General features: G+C 56.3%; 1 protein-coding gene across 1 annotated transcript in view; it reads right to left on the bottom strand.

Annotated features, from left to right (window-relative positions):
- Window positions 1-1,556: 1,556 nt before the first annotated feature.
- Window positions 1,557-22,426, bottom strand: part of dchs1a (dachsous cadherin-related 1a) — a 241,409-nt gene continuing 220,539 nt past the window's right edge. The window contains exons 16-21 of the mRNA XM_052026374.1: window positions 21,289-21,500; window positions 17,758-17,909; window positions 17,089-17,219; window positions 10,581-10,858; window positions 9,637-9,778; window positions 1,557-7,663 (exon numbers count right to left, since the gene is read on the bottom strand). Of these exons, the coding sequence (XP_051882334.1) occupies window positions 5,082-7,663; window positions 9,637-9,778; window positions 10,581-10,858; window positions 17,089-17,219; window positions 17,758-17,909; window positions 21,289-21,500 (3,497 nt within the window). The 3' untranslated portion in view covers window positions 1,557-5,081. The remainder of the gene's footprint in view (window positions 7,664-9,636; window positions 9,779-10,580; window positions 10,859-17,088; window positions 17,220-17,757; window positions 17,910-21,288; window positions 21,501-22,426) is intronic.

The following is a 22,426-nucleotide window of genomic DNA, read 5'->3' as shown; positions in this document are numbered from 1 at the left end:
GAACAGGTTAGGACTTTATTCCTTGGAGCGTAGAAGAATGAGGGGAGATTTGATAGAGGTTTACATAATTATGAGGGGCATAAACAGAGTTAATGCGACTAGGCTCTTTCCACCTAGATTAGGAGAGATAAGTACGAGAGGACATGGCTTTAGGGTGAAAGGGGAAAGGTTTAGGGGGAACATTAGGGGGAACTTCTTCACTCAGAGTGGTGGGAGTGTGGAATGGGCTGCCATCTGATGTAGTAAATGTGGACTCGCTCTTAAGCTTCAAGAATAAATTGGCTAGATATATGGATGGGAGAGGTCTGGAGGGTTATGGACTGGGTGCTGGGAAGTGGGACTAGCGGAATAATGTTTCAGCACAGACTAGAAGGGTTGAATGCCCTGTTTTCTGTGCTGTATTGTTCTATGGTTCTATGGTTCATTTTCCCAGGGTTGGGGAATCAAGAACTAGAGGGCACAGGTTTAAGGTGAGAGGGGAGAGATTTAATAGGAACCTGAGGGGCAACTTTTTTACCTCGAAAGTGGTCAGTATATGGAACGAGCTGCCAGAGGAAGTGGGTGAGGCAGGTACATTAACAACATTTCAAAGGCACTTGGACAGGTACATGGATAGGAAAGGTTTAGAGGGACATGGGCCAAATGTGGGCAAATGGGACTGGCTCAGATGGGAATCTTGGTCCGCATGAGCCGCTTGGGCCAAAGGGCCAGTTTCTGTGCTGTGTGACTCTGATGAGCAGAACATGGTTTGATCTTCTTCATCTCCGCTCCAGAACCCCAATCTCAATGAAGCTACAGCACATGGACCCCGAAGCCTAGGTCTAACTTATCATAGGTTCCTTCACACACACCTATGTGAGGATGGACCTCATTCTTTATTCAGTTAAGTTGTGGCAGAGCTGGTAGAACCATTCACAGCACCAGAGAACTGGGTTCAATCCTGACCTCCGGCGCTGTCTGTGTGGAGTTTGTATGTTCTCACTGTGACCGCATGAATTCTCCCGGGTGCTCTGGTTTCCTCCCACATCCCAAAGTAAATCGACTCCCAGTGTGTAGGTGAGGGGTAGAATCTGCACGGAGTTGGTGGGAAGGTGGGGAGAATCACCACAGAGAAACAAGTGTGGAAGTGGGATAGCTCTGAGAGGCAGCATAGACTTGATTGGCTGAATGGCCTCCCGTCTCATGTGAAATGTTGGAAACTGAAAGGGAAATTAGGAAAGCAAAGGATGGTATGAAAAATGCAAATCAAAGAACGTAAACTGTATAAGTTCGTAAAGAGTGAAATAATAAGGAAGGAAAGTGTTAGGAGTTGTGGAGAGGGTGGGAAGGGACAGATTGGGAGACAATTGCTGAACACTCAGCCCTGGGTTGTCTGCATCTGCCCACTGTAAACCAGCCTGCAGCTCCACACCTCCCCAGCAGTTACTGTGGGAACGCCCCATCCAATCCAGGACAGAGTTGTAACAGATGTGCCGAAGGAGGTGGTCGTGTTGCCCAAAACTGAAGCACACAGGAAAAGGTTTTGTACAAACGTGGATTTAATGAAAGTTCCGCGTATAATAGCTGGTCCGAGCCGCTCCGGAGACAGACCAAAGCCTGTGTCCCTGCAGGTGCCCGTGAACAGCTGCTCCCTCCAGTATAGAGTCATGCACTTCTATTACATCAGAATACAAAACACAGCTCTTATATTACAAAGTGTAAAAATAAATATTGCCGTTGAATCTTCTGCTCACTGCTGAAACATTCGCCAGGTAAAAACTGTCCACTACATCAACCTTCCACTGGAATCCATTCCCTGCTTCCTCCCACTGGGTTTACCCCCCGACTCCACTGGGGTTAGTCCCACCTGCCCTGGAGTTAGCCTCTCCTCCACTGGGGTCAGGCAGGAACTCTGGGGAAATCTCTCATTACCACTGGTTCAGTTTCCTCAGGCTCTGCCAGTGGTGCGGGCTGCCAGTGATGTAGTCTGCCAGTGGTGCGCTATGCCAGAACTGTTGTCTGCCAATGATGTGGTCTGCTCAGTGGTGTGATCCACCAGTGGTGTGATCTGACCAGTGGTATGGTCTGCCAGTGGTGTGATCTGCCCAGCGGTGTGGTCTGCCAGTGCTGTGCTCATACAGTGGTGTGGTCTGCCAGTGCAGTGATCTTCCCAGTGATGTGGTCTGCCAGTGCAGTGATCTGCCCAGTGCTGTGGTATGCCAGTGCTGTGGTATGCCAGTGGGGTGGCCACAGACAGCCATCCTCAGCTGCCCTCACCACCCACTCATACACTGCATTGTGTTATCACAGAGACAGAGCAACAAAGCAGGGCATTCAGCCCGCCAGTTCACGACTTTAGAACAGAATGCACAGGACAATGTCGTGCTCCAAAGGATCCCAGTGTTCAGTACACTACCCACAGGGAATCAACTCCTGGATACGGATCGCCTGCCCAGCAGAAATTGGATGGGAGAGACAGTGGGGGATATCAGCCAGGGTTCCTGCTCCCCATCACTGACCAGTGACCTCTGGGTTGGGGGGGGGGAGGTTTCAGCCCAGGTTCCTGCTTCCAATTACTGTACATTGACTCATGTGTTACTAGTGAGAAAAATATCCGGGGTTCCTGTCCCTGATTACAGTACAGTCTTCCCTGGATTATATAAAGGGGGTTTGACCTGGGTTCCTGCCCCTGATCATTGCCCCGTAAATCCCGGTGATGAGCTCTAATGCTCGGTTAAGGATTACACAAGAAGATTTATCAACTTGCATGAATTCACTGATGCCAACGGAAATCTAAAAACATCGGGGGAAATATCTATGGCACTGAGTGTGGTATCATCCCCCAGTGAGGGTCAGTGTGTGAGGGACCCGTCCCCCAGTGAGGGTCAGTGTGTGAGGGACCCGTCCCTCAGTGAGGGTCAGTGTGTGAGGGACCCGTCCCCCAGTGAGGGTCAGTGTGTGAGGGACCCGTCCCCCAGTGAGGGTCAGTGTGTGTGTGTGGGACCCGTCCCCCAGTGAGGGCCAGTGTGTGTATGGGACCTGATCCCCAGTGAGGGTCAGTTTTAGGGGGCAATGCCGGGTCTGCTCTGGTACACTGTGCACTGTGTCCTGTTGTCCAGTGAATATCCCTGCTGACCCTGCACTGGTGCATGTCTCTGACCATCTTCCCACTTCCCCTGTACCTGAGCCTCGGGAACAGTTGGATGGGGAGTGTGGAAGCTCTGGGAAAAGCATTGACTCTGGCTTCGCTGCAGGAGCTGCTTGTCTCCGGGGTGGTTGCTGTGGAATTGCAGTTGTCTGACCAATCATCATCCAGCATTTAGAAACAATAAAAAATTAAACAAACACGTAATTGGCGGTAGTGACATCAACCGCTGCTGAAATTTGCCTCCTTCCTGGGGTGTTTGTCCTTCGTCAGTTATCAGCTAATTTGCAAGCACTATTTACACAAAACTTGTGCAAATTAACCATAACAATAGGAAAATGAGAGTTTACATCCTTAAAGATAGAAACCTAATCTGCATTGACCTCAGGTTGTCCTGAAGTGACCTTGAGGCTTGTTTGTACCCAGGGCAGTGCCACATTGTCTGCAGTGGATGCCACAGTCACTCTGCTGCTTCTCCCGGTTCCTGGAGAGGTGTCTGCCACATAAACACCCTGTCACTGATTGACCCAAACATCGTCACTGTCACGGATTGTCTGTGAGCACAATCACACTGTCAGGTAACGATGCCCCACTGATACTGAATGTTACATAACATGGGAGCTCTCACACACAACCAACATGTGTGCAAAGTTCCCAACCCCGCCAGTGTCCGCGGCTCAAGCCCAGATGGAACGCCAGACATATTTACACATTCATGATTTCACCAAATGTAAAACTGTTTTTCTTTAGCAAAGTAATTCCATTCAGTCTGGGGTGTGTTAGAGCTGAGGCAGAGCTCACAAGGTGAGAGTTCAAAGAGGATAGGACAAGAAGGTACTCTAATCGTCTCATTCTCCAGAAACAGGGAAGAGATGTCCAATTGCAAATTAATTATATTTCCCCTCATAGTTAAATTGGAGCCAATTCAAGGCGACAGATCACTCTAATCCAAACTAAAGGAGATGCTCACCCCAACCAACATGTATTTCACCATTGGGGGCATTGTGACAGTATCCTCAGACTTGACCTTGGAGACCTCCAGATCCCAAAACTTTGCCAAGGTCCACTTTGACTTCCTCAGACTGTTTTACTTAAACCCAGCTCACATCAAAAGCTTTGTGCTGCCCCATCACTAACAGGCCCATCAAATCCTCCCACCACACACTCACTCCACACCGTCCCATCACATGCACCCGGGGTCAGACACAGGGTGAAGCTCCCTCCGCACTGTCCCGTCACACACTCCTGGGGTCAGACACAGAGTGAAGCTCCCTCTACACCGTCCCATCACACACTCCTGGGGTCAGACACTGAATGAAATTCCCTCCGCACCGTCCCATCACACACTCCTGGGGTCAGACACAGAGTGAAGCTCCCTCTACACCGTCCCATCACACACTCCTGGGGTCAGACACAGAGTGAAGCTCCCTCTACACCGTCCCATCACACACTCCCGGGGTCAGACACAGAGTGAAGCTCCCTCTACACCGTCCCATCACACACTCCCGGGGTCAGACACAGAGTGAAGCTCCCTCTACACTGTCCCATCACACACTCCTGGGGTCAGACACAGAGTGAAGCTCCCTCTACACCGTCCCATCACACACTCCTGGGGTCAGACACAGAGTGAAGCTCCCTCTACACTGTCAATAATCTATTTTTGCCCCATTCTTTGATTCAAGGGCACTATTCACATTGCCTGACTACATCTTCCTCTCTCTTGGTCTCCGAGTTCCAGGATTTGCTTGTGTCTGATCTTCACATGCTGGTGAACTATTAAGAAATTTTATTCGATGGATCTTAACCCATGGAGATTTGTTCTGGATTTGTTTCTTGGAATGACACGTACTGCTATTTCTTTCCCCAGTTCCCAGTTTTGAGGTCTGCTCCTCAGATCTCAGCTCAAGCTCCACACCTGGTGAATGTGAGTCGGTTTGTGACAGTGGGCCATGTCGAATCAAATGCGCAGTTCTGGTTCCTCAGGGTTGTCCAGGGAGTGTTCAGTGCTAATGACAGAGGCTGATGGTGCTTGGGAGACGTCAAAGGGAGAAACGGCTGGAGAACGTGCAGCCAGGGGAGAGAGGGATGGCGAGAAGCTGGGCGACATGGCTGCTGAGGCGATAGAGGCATCGCTGGTGATGGGTGAACGAGGCATCGCTGGCACGTGACTGTGGTTACGTCCCACTGCTAGTCGAGGCGGCACAGACATGGCGTTAGGGTGAGCCACGGAGGTGATGAGTGGTGGAGGATCGATGCATGGCTTGGGGTCCACGTTCGGTTTGGCCTGCAGGTGTTTGCGAGGAGCACTCTCATCCTTGAGGCGGGCGATCTCAGTGAAGACATTGGCCAATGGCTGGAACTGTGGGCACCAGTTGAGGAGGTAGTCCCAGTTGTAGCTGCCTCTCAGCTCCTCGTCACTGGCCACAATGGCCGTTAGTGATCCCTGTGCTGATGGGCGCCCATCTTCTGCAAAGACATAGTCCTTGGCGTGACAGACCCCCAGCCCCACTCCTGCCATGGTGTACCCTCCTCCATTGTCCCGAAACACTTGCTGCTGCCCTGGCATCAGTACATTGGTCCCTTTCTTCTGCTTCAGCCAGTCCATGCCTGGGTCAGTGGAGATGTCCGACATCTGGTCAGCATCTTGCTGGATGCCAGAGTCGGGGCCACGTGTGGACACGTGTTCCTGCATGGAGGAGGTGATGCTGCCAACCCGCGGGTACTCGTTGATCATCCGAATTTCATCATCCTCGGCTGCCTCAGCCTCTGCCGAGCCACGGCCGCTGGAGTGTGAGGGGTCGATGGAATCGCCACGGCTGTAGGGGGCCCCCACCATGGTGGGCCCAGAGGAGTAGCCCGGCAGGGCCTGGTGGTAGATGCGGTCACTGGCGGGCAGCGTGTCGTCTGCTGCCAGCTTCTGCAGCGTCTTGTCCTGCAGGCTGCTGATGTGGGAGCTGCTCTCCTCCAGGCTCCTCTTCCTCTTGGCTCGCAGGATGACCAGCGCCAGGCCGATGACCGCCAGCATCCCCCCGATGCCCAGCGAAGCTGCCAGGGCACCAATCAGCAGCGGGTTCACCACCGGAGCCAGTCCGAACGAGGTGTAGGTGACATCGATGCTGGCCTGGGTGTGTGCTGAGCGGGACTCAGCCAGGGGACCCCTGGCCTGGATGTTCAGGGTCATCGTACGTGTTTCCCTCTTGGCCCGCTTCCCCGGGTGCCTCTGGCTGTCCACCTTCAGCACAATGTCACCGGTGCTCCTGTTCACAGCAAAGTACTGGGACGGTGTCAGCAGGGAGTAGAGCACCACCCCATCCAGCCCATGGTCCTCGTCTGTGGCCACCACCCGCCCGATGCTCCAGCCCCTCTGGGCGTTCTCTGGCACGACGAAGCTGTAGCCCAGCTCGGTAAAGACCGGGTCGTACTCGTCCTCGCCGGTGACCAGCACTTGCACCGTGACGGTGGCTGAGGCGTTGCCCGAGTCCACGGCCTTGGCCACCACCTGCAGGGCGTTGAGTCTCTCGAAGTCGAAGGGCAGGTTGGTGCGCAGCTCCCCGGAGCTGGGGTGGATGGTGAAGGGTTCGGTGCCCTGGCCTGATCCCAGTCGGCTGACCAGCGAGTACCGCAGCTGACCGAAGGAGCCGCAGTCCAGGTCTATGGCACGGAGTGTGGTGACCAGTGAACGGGGCGGCAGGTTCTCACGGATGCTGGCGCTCAGGCTGCTCAGCGGGAAGACGGGCCAGTTATCATTGACGTCGGTGACGCGGACGGACAGCAGGACCAGGGCGAAGTGGGAGTCGGCAGCCCGACTGTCGCTGGCCTGGATGATCAGCTCGTGGCGCTGCTGCACCTCCCTGTCCAGGGCTTTAGCCAGCCTGATTATTCCGGTCAGCTCACTAACCACAAAGTGCCCCCCGGCGTCTCCAGAGCTGATGGAGTACCGCAGCATGCTGTCGGAGTCTGTGTCGCTTGCAGACACCCGGGCAATCTCGCTGCCCACCGCTGCAGCCTCGCTCACTGTCACCTCGTAGCGAGCACGGCTGAACACTGGCGCGTTATCGTTCACGTCACGGACACTGATGACCGCCGAGGCTGTGGAACTACGGCGAGGGATCCCGCGGTCCGATGCCGCGATGGTTAAATTGTAGATGGACACCGCCTCAAAGTCCAGGGTCTCCGCCAGCACGATGCTGCCCAGCGTCCACCACCTGGTGCCCTGGCGCCGTAACCAGCTCTCCATCTGGAAGACGTTGGCTGTGTTGCCGCTGATGATGGTGTAGTCCAGACCACTGTTGTCCAGCGAGCTGTCCAGGTCAGTGGCCTCGAAGGTCAGGATGGTGCTTCCTGGCTGCAGGTCTTCTGAGACCTGGGCCCGGTACTCAGGTTGGCTGAAGGACGGCCAGTGGTCATTGATGTCCAGGATCTGGATCCGCACCGTGCTGTGGGAGGAAAGTTCCGGAGACCCCTGGTCTCGGGCCTCAACCACCAGGTCCATGGACTCCGACACTCCGAGGTTCAGCTCCTGCACCGTGAACAGTGTCCCTGAAACACAACATGGGCACGTGAGCAGCACATATGTGTTCCCCCCACACCACCCCCTGTCATCATCAACACCCACCATCTCACACCCACCACCCCCCTCCCGCGGGTCAGCTACAGGGACAGAACCCCCCATCTCTCACCCCCACTCTCCCCTGAGGTCATCTACAGCAACACCCCCCATCTCACACCCACCACTCCCATCCCAGTGTGTCAGCTATAGGGGCCAAACCCCCCATCTCTCACCACACCCACCCCCCCACGTGTCAATGCCAGCCCCTGCACCAGGGTCGAGGGGCTGGAACCCCACCCTGGTTCAACAGGAAGTCAGGACCAGAACCTGACTTAAAAGGCCCTTGGAGCACTGCATGGACAGGAAAGGGTTAGACGGATATCAGCCAATGGGACTGACTTGGGTGGGAATTTTGGTCAGCATGGACCAGTTGGGCCGAAGGGCCTGTTTCATGCTGTGTGACTCTATGACCCTTCAACAGGTCAACTGCAGGGCAAAGAGGGGCATGAAATACCACTGCTGTCAAGGATCCTGGGGAGTCTGAAAGTATCGGATGGTTACTGAGGACAGTGGCTGGTTACAGAACAACGCCGATCAGATGGGCGCAGCAATGGCAGGTGGCATTTAATCCTGACAACTGAGAGGTGATGCACTCTGGGACATAGGTAATGATTGGTTGGGCCTGAAGATCCTCAGACGTGACAGGACAGGTCATAGACTCGTAGAGTCATACAGCATGAAACAGGCCCTTTGGCCCAACAGGTCCATGCTGACCAAGATTCCCATCCAAGCCAGTCCCATTTGCCCACATTTGGCCCATATCCCTCTAAACCTTTCCTATCCATGTACCTTTTAAATGTTGTTAACGCACCTGCCGTAACCACTTCCTCTGGCAGCTCGCTCCATACACCCACCACTTTCTGGGTGAAAAAGTTGCCGCTCAGGTTCCTATTAAATCTTTCCCCTCTCACCTTAAACCTATGCCCTCTAGTTCTTGATTCCCAACCCTGGGAAAAAGACTGTGTGTATTCACCCTGTCTATGCCCCTCATGATTTTATACACCTCCATAAGGTCACTCATTCTCCTATGTTCCAATGAAAAAAGTTTCAACCTGCTCAACCTCTCTTCATAACTCTGTCCCTCAAGTCCCGGCAACATCCTCGTAAATCTCCTCTGCACCCTTTCCAGCTTAATGGCACCTTCCCTATAGCAGGGCGACCAAAACCCAACACAATATTCCAAGTGCGGCCTCACCAATGTCTTGTACAACTTCTAGTAGGTAGGGTGGTGAAGAAGGCAAATGGGATACTTCCCTTCTTTAGGCGGGGCAAAGAATATGAGCAGAGAGATCCTACAACTTTCTAAACCACTGGATAGACCACAGTTGGAGTACTGTGTGTAGTTGTAGTTATCACACTATCGGAAGGATATGAGGGCACTGGAGAGGGTGCAGAGGAGATTCACCAGGAGAGGTTCAGGAATGAGAAGAGACCAGAAAAGTTGGGATTGCTTTCCTTGGGGCTGAGACTGAGGGGATCCTGTTTGAGGAATACAAAGTTATGTGGGGCATCAATGTAGTTAGTAAGAAACTTTTCTCCATTGCAGAGGTGTTTAAAATAAGAGGGCATGGATTTTGGCTGGGGGTAAGAGGACTAGAGGGGATCTGAGGTAGAATGTTTTCCCCGGGGGGGAGGGGGGTTGGAGTCTGAAACACGCTGAGAGGGGGCGGTGCAGGCAGAGGCTCACACAGGGATTAGTGTAGATGGGTACTGGATGGTGGGTATCAACACGGTGGGCCAAAGGGCCTAATTCCATGCTAGATCACTCTATGGTTTTGTGACTCTGTGACTCCCCTCAAGACCCCAACCTCTATTCACCATCCCCTTCCCGAGTACCACGTGGCCAGCCCCACCCTCCCCGACTCACGGACACCCCTCTCTGTTCCTGCACTAGATCACTCACCGTTGTGAGGGTCAATGTTAAACAGCCCCCTCTCTGAGGTCATCAGATGGTAGAGGATCTGTCCATTTGCTCCGGAGTCCCTGTCTGTAGCTGTGACAGTTAGAATGCTGGTCCCAGGGGGGGTGAACTCTGATATTGACACCTGGCAAAAGAATCAAGTGTTTGACTTTTAGGTAAAGTAGCAGAAGCTGGTCACCAGCAACAAGGAACAAAGGAACACACTGATGGTCCAGTACACTAGGGCTGCCTCTCATTATCATCTACTGTACAAACCTGCATGTCCCAGTATCAGCTCCACTACACCCCGAGAGCGTGTTCAGAGCTGACACTGACAAACCCCTGTGTGTCAGTGTCAGGCCCTGTACACCGTGTGTGTGTGTGTGTGTGTGTGTGTGTGTGTGTGTGTGTGTGTGTGTGTGTGTGTGTGTGTGGCCCTGTACCCTGTCTGTGTGTCAGTGTCAGGCCCTGTACACCCCCTGTGTGTGTGTCAGTGTCAGTCCCCGTACCCTCTGTGTGTGTGTTAATGTCAGTGTGTGTGTGTGTGTGTGTGTGTGTGTGTGTGTGTGTGTGAGAGAGAGAGAGGGAGAGAGAGAGAGAGGGGGAGAGAGAGAGCGAGCGTGTGCGTCAGTGTCGGGTCCTGTGTGTGTGTGTGTGTGTGTGTGTGTGTGTATGTGTGTGTGTGTGTGTGTGTGTATGTGTGTGTGTGTGGCCCTGTACCCTGTCTGTGTGTCAGTGTCAGGCCCTGTACACCCCCTGTGTGTGTGTCAGTGTCAGTCCCCGTACCCTGTGTGTGTGTGTTAATGTCAGTGTGTGTGTGTGTGTGTGTGTGTGTGTGTGTGTGTGTGTGTGTGTGTGTGTGTGTGTGTGTGTGTGAGAGAGAGAGAGAGAGAGAGAGAGAGAGAGAGAGAGAGAGAGTGCATCAGTGTCAGGGTCTGTGCACTCACCTGGTACAGATCTTGCACAAAGACCGGAGTGTTGTCATTGACATCTTCCACGCGGACGGTGATGTTTGCCTCAGTGCTGTGCTTGGAATCAGAGGAGCGAACAGTCAACAGGTACCAGGTGCGCTGCTCAAAGTCCAAGCCAGCTGCCAGTGAGATGATTCCATGGTAACGGTTGATGCTGAACACGGTGCTTTCAGTTGCCAGAGTGTAGGTGAGCACTGGGCCAGAATCCACATCGTTGCCTGTCACTTTGGTGATCTCTGAGCCGATCACAGCGTCTGTGGCCAAAGCAGGGACATGTCAGTCACAATCAGCACAGAAGCAGCTCCAGCACTAAGGTCAGCTCCCACTGCAGGGCAACAACGGGTCAGGCCCCAGCAGAGGTGTTGGATCTTCCTGTGCCAACCGGGTCACTGACCCCTAGAGTTTGGGGCTACAGCTCTGACAGTACTTTAAACTCACATCACCCTCCTCAACCATCCCTTGCGGTGGTACCGGATGTGAGGCTCATCCCAAGCCGGGGGACGGGGCTTGGTCACAATTCACAGGATCAAGGTTAACCTCGGTGGGCAATTAATGGGAAGGAATGTTACATTGTGGGAGGGTCACACTGTGGGATGGGTGGTACTGAGGGAGGGTCACACTGTGGGACGGGCGGTATTGAGTGTGCTCTCCGTTGGACTGTTGATTTCTTGGTGAAGGATCTGCAAGTGTGAATTCGGAGTGCATTGGAAGTTGTGGGAGTGTGTCCTTCGTCTGGAGCGGGGGCTGAGGCAGCTTCTCTTCGAGAGAGGTGCTTTTTTCCTGCTTATGGAGCTGACCTCCAGGTGCTGTGGGAGCGGCAGTCGCTGGCGAGTTGCCAGGGTTCATTTCGAACTTTGAGGGAGCCGGACCTGGAGTTCATCTGGTCTGTGTTATCGGCCGGCTTCCTCCCACTGGAGAACTCGGCCCAGGGTGCCTGGGTGAAGAGTTTCTCGGCGACTCCTGGACTTTCGTGCGGCCGGGGAAACGTCGGGCCGGGCTGCCGGCAGACGCTTCGCTGCTTGCGGGAGGGACGGCGCTGGAGTTCGGCTCACAGACTGCTTATCTGGAGACGTCTCCCACCTTTTTGTGCTCTGAACTGCTCCTGTGGACCTAATTACTGTGCTGCTGCTTATCGGGCAGGCAGTGTGTGTGTTGTTTTGTTTTGGATTTCTGACTGCGTAGGGACTTATCATGGCTGCCTGTGCCTCGGGCGTGACGCAACCTCGGTCCTACGCGGCCGTCGCTGCTCCTGGAGGCGTGGCTACTGGGAAGCCGTCACCCTTCAGACTGTTGACTTTGAACAATGCTGTGTGCTGCTCTGTGCCTCCGTCGATCGGACTGGGGGGTGGCCTGCGGGCCATGTCTGAGGCGGTGGGGGGCAGGGGTGGGCGTCATCGCGGTCACAAGGATGTACAGGGGTCTGGTGTTTGTATTGCACTCGGAGAAGGAGGTGTCCTTGGCCTTGGGCAGGGGGCTGACGTCGGGGGATGTCTTTATGCCGGTGGAGCCGGTGGGGGCCCCCGTGCAGTGGGTCGTCCTGTCCGACGTTTTTCCCCATATCCCTGATGAGGTCCTCCTCCCTCACTTACGGTCTCTGGGTGAGGTGCGGTCGAGCATCACCCCGATGCTACTCAAGCCGGCCGTACCTGGCTTTGAGGACGTGTACTCCTTCAAGCGCTTGCTGTTCATGCAGCTGGCGCGGGGAGGGGATGCGGAGGGGCGTTTCCGGATCACGTACGAGGGGCAGCATTACCAGGTTTTCTGGGCCACCGGCTGTCCGTGGTGCCACGTGTGCAAGGTGTTCGGGCATGTCCGTCGGCATTGTTCCGGCCGCCAGGTTGCTGGCTCCGCCTCGGTGGCACGGGCGGATGCCGTTGCCGCTCCGGCCGTGGCCCCTGCCCCCGCTGCCCCTCCTGTGCCGGTGGGGGAGGGGGGTGGGGGTGAGCGTGGCGCGGGCAGTGGGGAAGGGTGGGCGACTGTTCGGAGTTGGAAAGTGCTGCGGAAGCAGAAGCACCTCCAGGCCTCACCCCTGGAGGGGCAGGTGCCGGAGGCCTCCTCCGGTCCGGACATGGGGGTCCCTGTGGTCCCTGAGGGCTCACGGGTGCCGGGGGAGGTCGAGGGGGAGGTGCCAGAGGCCTCTGGTCCAGACATGGGGGTCCCTGTGGTCTCTGGGGGCCCACGGGTGCCGGGGGAGGTTGAAGGGGAGGGTGAGGTGCCGGAGGCCGAGGTACCCTCCGAGATGGAGGTCACCGTGCCTCCGCACCCCAGCGGGATGAAGCGGCGCCGGCACGTGTCTGAGGGGTCGGAGGGAGCGAAGTCGCCTGAGGGGGGGGATCTGCTCCTGGTGAAGGCCGTGTGTGCGGCCGGTGACCCCCCGGAGCCGGTGGGCGTCGCTGAGGGGGCCGACTTGGTTTCTGTCGGGGTCGCGCCCCCCGTGTCGGTGGGCAGTCCTGCGGTGCAGGGGGGACCGGCGGAGGGTGAGGGCCCACCCTTGGTCGAGGCTGCGTGCCTGGAGTGCGCACCTGCCGGGGAGGGGGTCGGCCCCGATGAGGGCCCCACAGATCCGGGGTTTCCTGAGGGGCGGGCAGTGGGCGGGGTCGTGGTCTCTCAGCTCGTGGCTGCCATCGAGGCCAGGAGTCCCGAGAGGGTGCGTTCTGCCCCCGTGTCTAAGGGGAGGCGGAGTGCCCCTGGGTCGCCTGCCCGCTCAGTTCCGCCGTGCGGAGGTGCCCCTGTGAGTGGGGAGGGTGGGGACCCTCCCGGTGCTGCTGGAGGGGGGGAAGAGCGGGGTGCGTCTGCGGACGTGGCCCCGTCGACTCGCGTCCTCCGGTTTGAGCTCCGCGAGGGCCTGTGAGCCGCCCGCCCTGGGGGCGGCTCGTGCGGGGGAGGGCGGTGTTGGTGTGTGAGGGTCCGGCCCTGCCCCGCCTCGGGACCAGGGTCCAGGTGGGCCCCTGGACCCGAGGGTGGTGGGGTCTCCTCCCGTCACTGATCCTGGGAGGGGGGTCGTCCCTGGGGCGGGATCGTCCGAGGGGGCTGTTCCCCGTCTTCGGGCGGGCGCGTCGACTGATGGCGGCACCTGCCCAGAGGTCGATGAGAGCCTGGGGACCGGTGATGAGGGAGAGGGTGCCTCCGATGACAAGCTGGAGGACTACCTCGTCCCCGGCGCCCTGTCGCAGCCCGTCACCATGGAGGGGATCCGGGAGTTCCTGGAGGACAGCTGGAGGAAGCAGAACAAGGCCAAACTGGCCGCCACCCGATGGGGGAATCTGCCGGCCGTCGTGCAGTTCCTCCGGGGCATCCTCAACCAGGGGAAGGGATTGGGCCTGGATCGGCCGGAGAAGCGCCAGTTCAGAGATCTGAAGCTGCTCCTGGAGGCGGAGTGCAGGGTGCAGGGGTGCTCGGTGGGGAGCCCTGCTCCTTCCGCCTGTAGCACCGGGGAGGGGAATGCACTGTAGCTGTCATGACGGTCACCGTCGCCAACCTGAACATCAATGGCGGCAGGGGGTCTCTCCGCAGGTTCCACCACCTCTCGGTCCTGCGGGACGGGAGGTACACGGTGAGCTTCCTGCAGGAGACCCTCACTGTTCCGGGAAACGAGTCCGCCTGGCTCCTGGAATGGCGCGGGGGGGTCTACATGAGTCACCTCAGCTCCATTTCGAGCGGGGTGGCGATCTTGTTGGCCCCAACCTTTCAGCCGGAGATATTGCGGTTTCGGGAGCTGGTGCCGGGCCGTCTGCTTCATCTGGCCGTGCGCGTGTACGGTGTGCCGTTGCACTTGGTCAATGTGTACACCCCCGAGCTCGGCCCGACGCAAGCACGCTTCTTTCGGGAGGTGTCTGCTTTGGCAGGCTCCTTCGAAAGGGGCGAATGCGTCATCCTTGGGGGCGATTTCAATTGCACCCTCGAGGAGAGGGATCGCTCCGGGCCCCAAAGTAGCCGTGCGTCCGTGCGGCTGCTGCGGGACCTGGTCGAGTCTTTTGCCCTAGTCGACGTCTGGCGGAACCTTCACCCGGACTCCCGCGCCTTCTTGCAGAGGTGCGGGAGGGGTGGGGGTTCGCGGATCGATCGGCTATATATGTCCGAGACGCATGTCTCCTGCGTGTCGGCAGCCTCCATGTGGCTGGTGGCGTGCTCGGACCACCGCCCGGTGTGGGTGGCGCTCAGTCCGCGGGCCGCGAGGGCGGGGTCCGCACACTGGCACTTCAACAACCGGCTGCTGGACGACCGGCGATTCCGGGACTTGTTCCGCCTATTTTGGACAGCTTGGCGTGAGGAGTCGCGGGGCTTCCCCTCCCTCCGGCTCTGGTGGGACGTGGGCAAGGCCCACGTCCGGGCTTTCTGCAAAAAGTACACGAGGGGGGCGACCAGGGGGCGGGTGTCCGAGATCGAGTGGCTCGAGAGGGAGCTGCTCGACTTGGAGTCTCGGCTGGAGCCATCTGCCGAGGACTCGCCCCTTTGACACAGGTACCAGGGGGTGAAGGAGAAGCTGTGAGGCCTGCAGTTCGAAGGGTCCCGTGGCACGTACGTGCGATCGCGGGTCCAGATGCTGATGATCTGGACCACGCCTCGCCTTTCTTCTACTCTCTGGAGCGCTGGTGGGGTGTCCGCAGGCGGCTCGTGGAGCTGCTGGTGGCGGACGGATCCTCGGTCACGGATCAGGCGGGTACCGTCTGGGAGGTCTGCGCGTTTTACGCGGCCCTATTCTCGCCCGATCCGTCCAGTGAGGAGGCGTGCGCGATTCTGTGGGAGGGTCTGCCGCGAGTCGGCCCCAAGGCTGTTGAGCGGCTGGAGGCTCCCTTGAGTCTGGAGGAGCTGACCGGCGCCCTGGACCAGCTGCAGCGGGGCAAGGCCCCGGGGCTGGATGGGCTGACGGTCGAGTTCCTCCGTGCCTTCTGGGACATCCTGGGGGAGGACTACGCGAGGGTGCTGGGGGAGAGCCTGGCGACGGGCGAGATGCCCCTCTCTTGGCGCAGGGCAGTCATGGTCCTGCTGTCCAAGAAGGGGGATCTCCGCAGTCTGCGGAACTGGCGCCCGGTGTCCCTCCTCTGCGCCGAGTATAAGGTGTTCGCCCGGGCAATGGCCAATCGTCTGGGCTCCGTGCTGGCCCAGGTGATCCACCCCGACCAGTCGTACACGGTCCCGGGCCGGTCCATCCAGGACAATGTCCACCTCGTCCGGGACCTGCTGTACCTGTGTCGGGAGGCCGGGGTGTTGGCCGCCTTCCTCTCCCTCGATCAGGAGAAGGCGTTCGACAGGGTGGATCATGGGTACCTGTTCGGGACCCTGCGCGCGTTAGGGCTCGGGCCGCACTTCGCGCTGGCCACCTACTTCCTCCGCCGGGGATGCTGCCTCCGGGAGGGGGCGCGTCTCCCGGCAGCGAGTGTCGGCCGTGCCGCCGTGCGGGGGCTGCCCGGGTTCTACTGGGATCTGATGTGGGTGTGGGGTGCGGTGTCGTGCGGCAAGCGCGCGGCTGCTCCCCCTCTGGTCGCGGTGGGCGCCGGGGGGGTACGCCGGGCGGGTCCCGGCCGCGCCGGCCCCTGCCCCGCCAGAGTTGCTGGTGGGGCCCAGGGCCCAGCGTCTCTTGCGGGAGGCGGCCCGGCACAACATGAGCCGCCTGGAGGCCACGCCGACGGTGCCGACTTGTACGGGCTGCTCCTGCACACCTTTCACTTCCTTGCCCTGGTCTGCCGGCCAGACACGCCGTGGCGGGCCGTCTTGCCGGCGGGCGGCGGGGGAGGGGGGGTCCCCGGTGGAGGTCTCTCTACGCGGGAGTCCTCCCGCTGTACATCAGGGACCTGGGGTGGAGGGTATTGCACTGGGCTGTGCCGTGCAACCGATTCTTGAGCCGGTTCACCAACACCCCGGCCACCTGTCACTTCTGCGGCCGGGAGGAGACGGTGTACCACGCGTACGCGGAGTGCGAGAGGTTGCAGCCCCTCTTCGAGTATCTGCGGGGCCTGCTGCTGAAGTTCTGGTTACACTTCAGCCCAGCGCTGTTGGTTTACGGGCACCCGGTGCGGCGCGGGGAGGGGCGCGTGACGGATCTCCTGGTGGGTCTCCTGCTGGGCCTGGCCAAGCTGGCCATCCACGGGACGTGGCGGCGGGCGGCCGAGGGTTCCGGCAGGTCGGCCTGCCTGCCCATCTTCTGCGCTTACGTGCGCGCACGGGTGTCGTTGGAACGGGAGCACGCAGTCTCCTCGGGCGCCCTGGCCGAGTTCCGCGCTCGCTGGGCCCCTCAGGGGATCGCGTGTGTGGTGGACGAGACGGGTGTGACTCTGGTGTGAAGTGTTGTGCGTTTTGCAGTTGCGGGCGTAGTGTTGCGCGGGTATTGGTTTCGGCCGGGTTGTTTCTTTCTGTACTAGATGTAGCGTGTTTGCTGTTGGTTGTTTTTGTAGTGTTTTTTTTCATGAATAAACGTTTTGTACCAAAAAAAAGGGGCAGTACTGAGGGAGGGTCGCACTGTGAGGTAGGTGCTATGGTCACTTACTCTCTGATACCCGGACCTCATGAGGTAAGGGGATGGTGGGGCTGTTGTCGTTCAGGTCCAGAATGATGATGGTGAGAGTGGCTGTGCCCACAAGCCTCGGTGTACCCCGGTCAGTGGCTGTTAGACGCAACCTGGAACCACAGGAGCAGACTCAGTGAGACAATCCACCATTGACCTGTCTTTGTGTTCTTCTTGGTCTGGTTAGTGTCTGGTCAGAGTCTGGTCTGGTCAGTGTCTGGTCTGGTCAGAGTTTGGTCTGTGCATGTGTCTAGTGTGGTCAGTGTGTGGTGTGCTAAGTGCCCAGTGTGGTCAGTGTGTGTGTGGTCAGTGTGTGGTCAGCTACCGGTATGGACAGTGTGTGGTGTGGTCACTGTTTGGTGTGGTCTATGCCCAGTGTGGTCAGTGTGTGGTGTGGACAGTGTGTGGTGTGGACAGTGTGTGGTGTGGTCAGTGCCCAGTGTGGTCAGTGTGTGGTATGGACAGGCCTGGTATGGACAGTGCCTGGTGTGGTCAGTGCCCAGTGTGGTCAGTGTCCGGTGTGGTCAGCACCCAGTGTGGACAGTGTGTGGTGTGGTGTGGTGAATGGGTGGTGGCAGATGCTAGGAGTATGGGCAGCATGCATTGTGTTCAATGCTCAGGGTGGGTACAGCCTGGATGTTCGATACTCACCGGGTCTGAGGCCAGATCTCTCTGTCCATGATGGCAGCGGTGCTGATGTCTCCAGTCAGTGGATTGATGTGGAAGAGTTCACTTTGAGGTGAAGCTGCGATGGAATAGGTCACCTGGCCATTCTGGCCCTGGTCCAAGTCATTTGCCATAACCTAAGGCACATAAAGCATGGATACAGGTACAGCAACATGACAGATACAGCCGCCCAGATAGACAGGATTGTCAACCATACACAGCCACAGGCAAATGCAGACACAATCACACTGGGAGACACAACCAGAGACAGGGACACAAACACAGTGACAGGGACAGACAGGCAGTGATATGACATGGGTATATTCACACAGACAGAGACACTGGGACAAAGGGACATGTATACACAGGTAGACAGGCACAGGGGCACAAGAACAGTTGCAAAAGCAGGCAAATTGGCACAAAGAAAGAATCACAGCTACAGTCAGCAGACATCCTGATTCAGAGACAGACACAGGCACAGACACTCAGAACAGTGTCACACACCGACACAGGCGGTACCTCGCACTGACACAGGCGGTACCACACGCCAACACAGGCGGTACCACACGCCAACACAGCCGGTACCACACACCGACACAGGTGATGTCACACACCGACACAGGTGATGTCACACACCGACACAGGTGGTACCACACATAATCAAAGCATAATCATAATCAAATCAGCAGAATCAAAGACCCCACCCACCCGGGACATTCTCTCTTCTCTCCTCTTCCATCGGGTAGAAGATACAGGAGCCTGAGGGCACGTACCACCAGACTTAAGGACAGCTTCTACCCCACTGTGATAAGACTATTGAACGGTTCCCTTATGTGATGAGATGGACTCTTGACCTCACGATCTACCTTGTTGTGACCTTGCACCTTATTGCACTGCACTTTCTCTGTAGCTGTGACACTTTACTCTGTACCGTTATTGTTTTTACCTGTACTACATCAATGCACTCTGTACTGATTCAATGTAACTGCACTGTGTAATGAATTGACCTGTATGATTGGTTTATAAGACAAGTTTTTCACTGTACCTCGGTACAAGTGACAATAATAAACCAATACCAATACACACTGACACAGGGGGTGCCACACCGACGCAGGCAATTAGAATCTGGAACGCACTGTCTGAGGGGATGTTGGAGGCAGAGACTCTCCACGTTTAAGGTGCATTCGATGCGCGTGTGAATTGCCAAGGTGTAGAAGGTCATGGAAAACGTAGACTTGTCTACCACTCTGCAGAGCACCTGCATCTGTCCGCAATGGCCGTCTTGAGCTTATTTTAACTCCCTTTCCCACTCCCACACTGGCCTGTCCAGCCTTGGCCTTCTTCATTGCTACGGAGAGGCCAAACACAAATTGGAAGAACAACATTTCGCATTCCACTTGGGAGCTTATGAACATTGATCCCACACCCCCCTGTTCTCCTCCCACACAAACTTTTGCCCACCTAATTTTCTTCTCTTTTTGTTCGTCCCCATCGGCTCCCCCACCTGGTTCCATCTGTCCATCATCCCCTCCCCATCTGGTCCTGCCTATCACCTCCGGCCTCTGTCCCGCTCCTTTGTACTGCTATACACTGGCAACCTCCCCTGTTCCCTCTCAGTCTTGACGCAGGGTCTTGACCTGAAATGTCGGCTCACACATTGTGCCTCCACAGATGACCCACTGAATTCTTCCAGTGTTATGTCTTGTTCAGTGCACAGATATCCCCCCACCGAGAGAGAGGGACTGAGAGACACCGGTCAGTGTATGGATATCCCCCCTAGAGAGGGACTGAGAGACACTGGTCAGTGTACAGATGTCCCCCTTAGAAAGGGGAACTGAGAGACACCGGTCAGGGCACAGATCTCCCTCTGAGAGAGAGAGAGAGAGAGGGACTGAGAGACAGCAGTCAGTGTATGGATATCCCCCTGAGAGAGAGGGACCGAGAGACAGCAGTCAGTGTACAGATACAATGTACACTGCTTCAAGAGGCTGGTCATGGCACGCATTAACTCCAGCCTCCCAGACAACCTCGACCCACTGCAATTCGCCTACCGCCGAAACAGGTCTACAGTGGACGACATCTCCCCGGCTTTACACTCATCTCTAGAGCATCTGGACAGTAAAGGCACCTACGTTAGACTATTGTTTAATGACCACAGCTCCACCTTCAATACCATAATTTCAAGCAAACTCATCACCAAACTCCGACACCTGGGACTCAACACCTCCCTCTGCAACTGGATTATTCTCAACACTGGTGCTTCACAAGGCTGCGTCCTCAGCCCCCTACTCCCTATATACTCATGACTGCATGGCCAGATTCTGCTCTAACTTCATCTACAAGTTTGCAGATGATACCACCGTAGTAGGCTGTATCTCAAACAATAATGAGTCCAAGTACAGGAAGGAGATGGAGAGCTTAGTGACATGGTGTCATGACAACCTTTCCCTCAATGTCAGCAAAACAAAAGAGCTGGTCATTGACTTCAGAAAGGGGGCAGTGTACATGCATCTGCCTACATCAATGGTACTGAGGTCGAGAGAGTTGAGAGCTTCAAGTTCCTAGGATTGAACATCACCAATAGCCTGTCCTGATCCAACCACGAAGACGCCACAGCCAAGAAAGCTGACCAGCGCCTCTACTTCCTCAGGAGGCTAAAGAAATTTGGCATGTCCCCTTTGACACTCACCAACTTTTATTGATGCACCATAAAAGCATCCTATCTGGATGGATCACAGCTTGGTATGGCAACTGCTCTGCCCGGGACTGCAAGAAACTGCAGAGACTTGTGGACACAGCTCAGCACATCACGGAAATCAGCCTCCCCTCCATGGACTCTGTCTATACCTCTTGCTGCCTTGGTGAAGCAGCCAGCATAATCAAAGACCCCACCCACCCAGGTCATTCTCTCTTCTCCCCTCTTCCATCAGGCAGAAGATACAGGAACCTGAGGGCACGTACCACCAGGCTCAAGGACAGCTTCTATCCCACTGTGATAAGACTATTGAACGGTTCCCTTATATGATGAGATGGTGTCTTGACCTCACAATCTACCTTGCTGTGATCTTGCACCTTATTGTCTACCTGCACTGCACTTCCTCTGTAGCTGTGACACTTTACTCTGTACTCAGTTATTGTTTTTACCCTGTACTAGCTCAATGCACTCTGTACTAACTCAATGTATCTGTACTGTGTAATGAATTGACCTGTACAAATGGTATGCAAGCCAAGTTTTTCACTGTACCTCGGTACAAGTGACAATAATAAATCAATACCAATACCAATCCCCCTGAGAGAGAGGGGAACTGAGAGACACTGGTCAGTGTACAGATATCCCCCCCCACCCCGGAGAGACATGGGTCAGTGTGAGAGAGGAGGGGGGGCACTCCTGCAGCCGACATTGTGATTAGAAGGTCCTGTCAAGGTTTTCCAGATACCCCTGTGTTGGGCAGTACTCCCTTGCCTGGTGGGAGGTGTTTATTTCCTGTTGTGGAAGTACGATCACCAGTTGCCTACCTGCATTATAGGTGTGCTGTAGCCCTGAGCCTCCCAGATAAAGGCCACGTAATTCTGCTGCTGGAAGTGGGGCAGGTTATCATTGACATCCTGGAGAACCAGCGTGACGGAGGTGAAGACGGCTGAAGATGATGATTCGGCCTTAATAACAAGGCGTAAGCGGGGTGCTTCCTCAAAGTCCAGTCCAGCCGAACTCTTAATGGAGATGTCACCTGGGATAAAAACAGAAGCGGGTAAGAAATGGGAGAAAGAACAGGCCATTCTGTTCCACCATTCACCAGGACCATCTCTACCTCCACACATTCTCGTCACTTCACCCAATTCCTGCGAAATAGAAAAATCTTCTGATCTCACTGTTGAATACGATCAGTCACTGCAGAGAAGTCCAAAGGTTCAGCAGCCTCCGAGTGAAGAAATGTTTCTCATCTCAGTCCTAAACAGTCAGTCTCTTCAATCTGAAACTGTGATCCCTAGTTCCAGACTCACCCAGGGAAACACCCCCCGCACCTATGCCATTCCACCTTCCCTCCCATACCGATGTGCCCATCCTCAGCATTCTCCACTGCCGAGGGAGGCCAGGCATGGACTAGAACAACACCTGGTATTCCACCTGGCTAGTCTGTAACCAATGGATGAACACTGAACTTTCCAGTTCCAGGTAACCCACTCACCCTGTGTTCCTTTCCCACTCCCACCTGTCCACCCAGGGTCTCTCTCCCTTTGTTCACCTTTTCCATCCCTCCCACCCCCCCACCATTACCCAGACATCATCCTGCCCCACCTCGTTCCATCTGCTCATCACCCACATACCTATCTACCTGGGATTCCCCCCTTGGTTCACCTTTCCTATCCCCTTCCCCACCTCGTTTCATCTGCTCATCACCCACCCTTATCTGGTTCCACCTATCACCTCCCAGCCCTGTCTCACCCCTTCCCCCCTCCTCTTTATACTGGCTATCTTCTCTCTACACTCTCAGTGTAGATGCAGGGTCTCAACCCAAAACATCAACCATCCCTTTGCCTCCACAGATGCTGCTTGACCGGCTGAGTTCTGCCAGCAGTTTGTTTTTTGCTCCCACATCCACCCCACTGAGTCCTGTCAGAATTTTGTGCATTTGAATATAGTCACCATGCATTC

This window comes from Pristis pectinata, chromosome 11 (assembly GCF_009764475.1).
Source record: "Pristis pectinata isolate sPriPec2 chromosome 11, sPriPec2.1.pri, whole genome shotgun sequence".
NCBI classification, from domain to species: domain Eukaryota; kingdom Metazoa; phylum Chordata; class Chondrichthyes; order Rhinopristiformes; family Pristidae; genus Pristis; species Pristis pectinata.
This window is presented reverse-complemented; position numbering and strand designations above follow the sequence as displayed.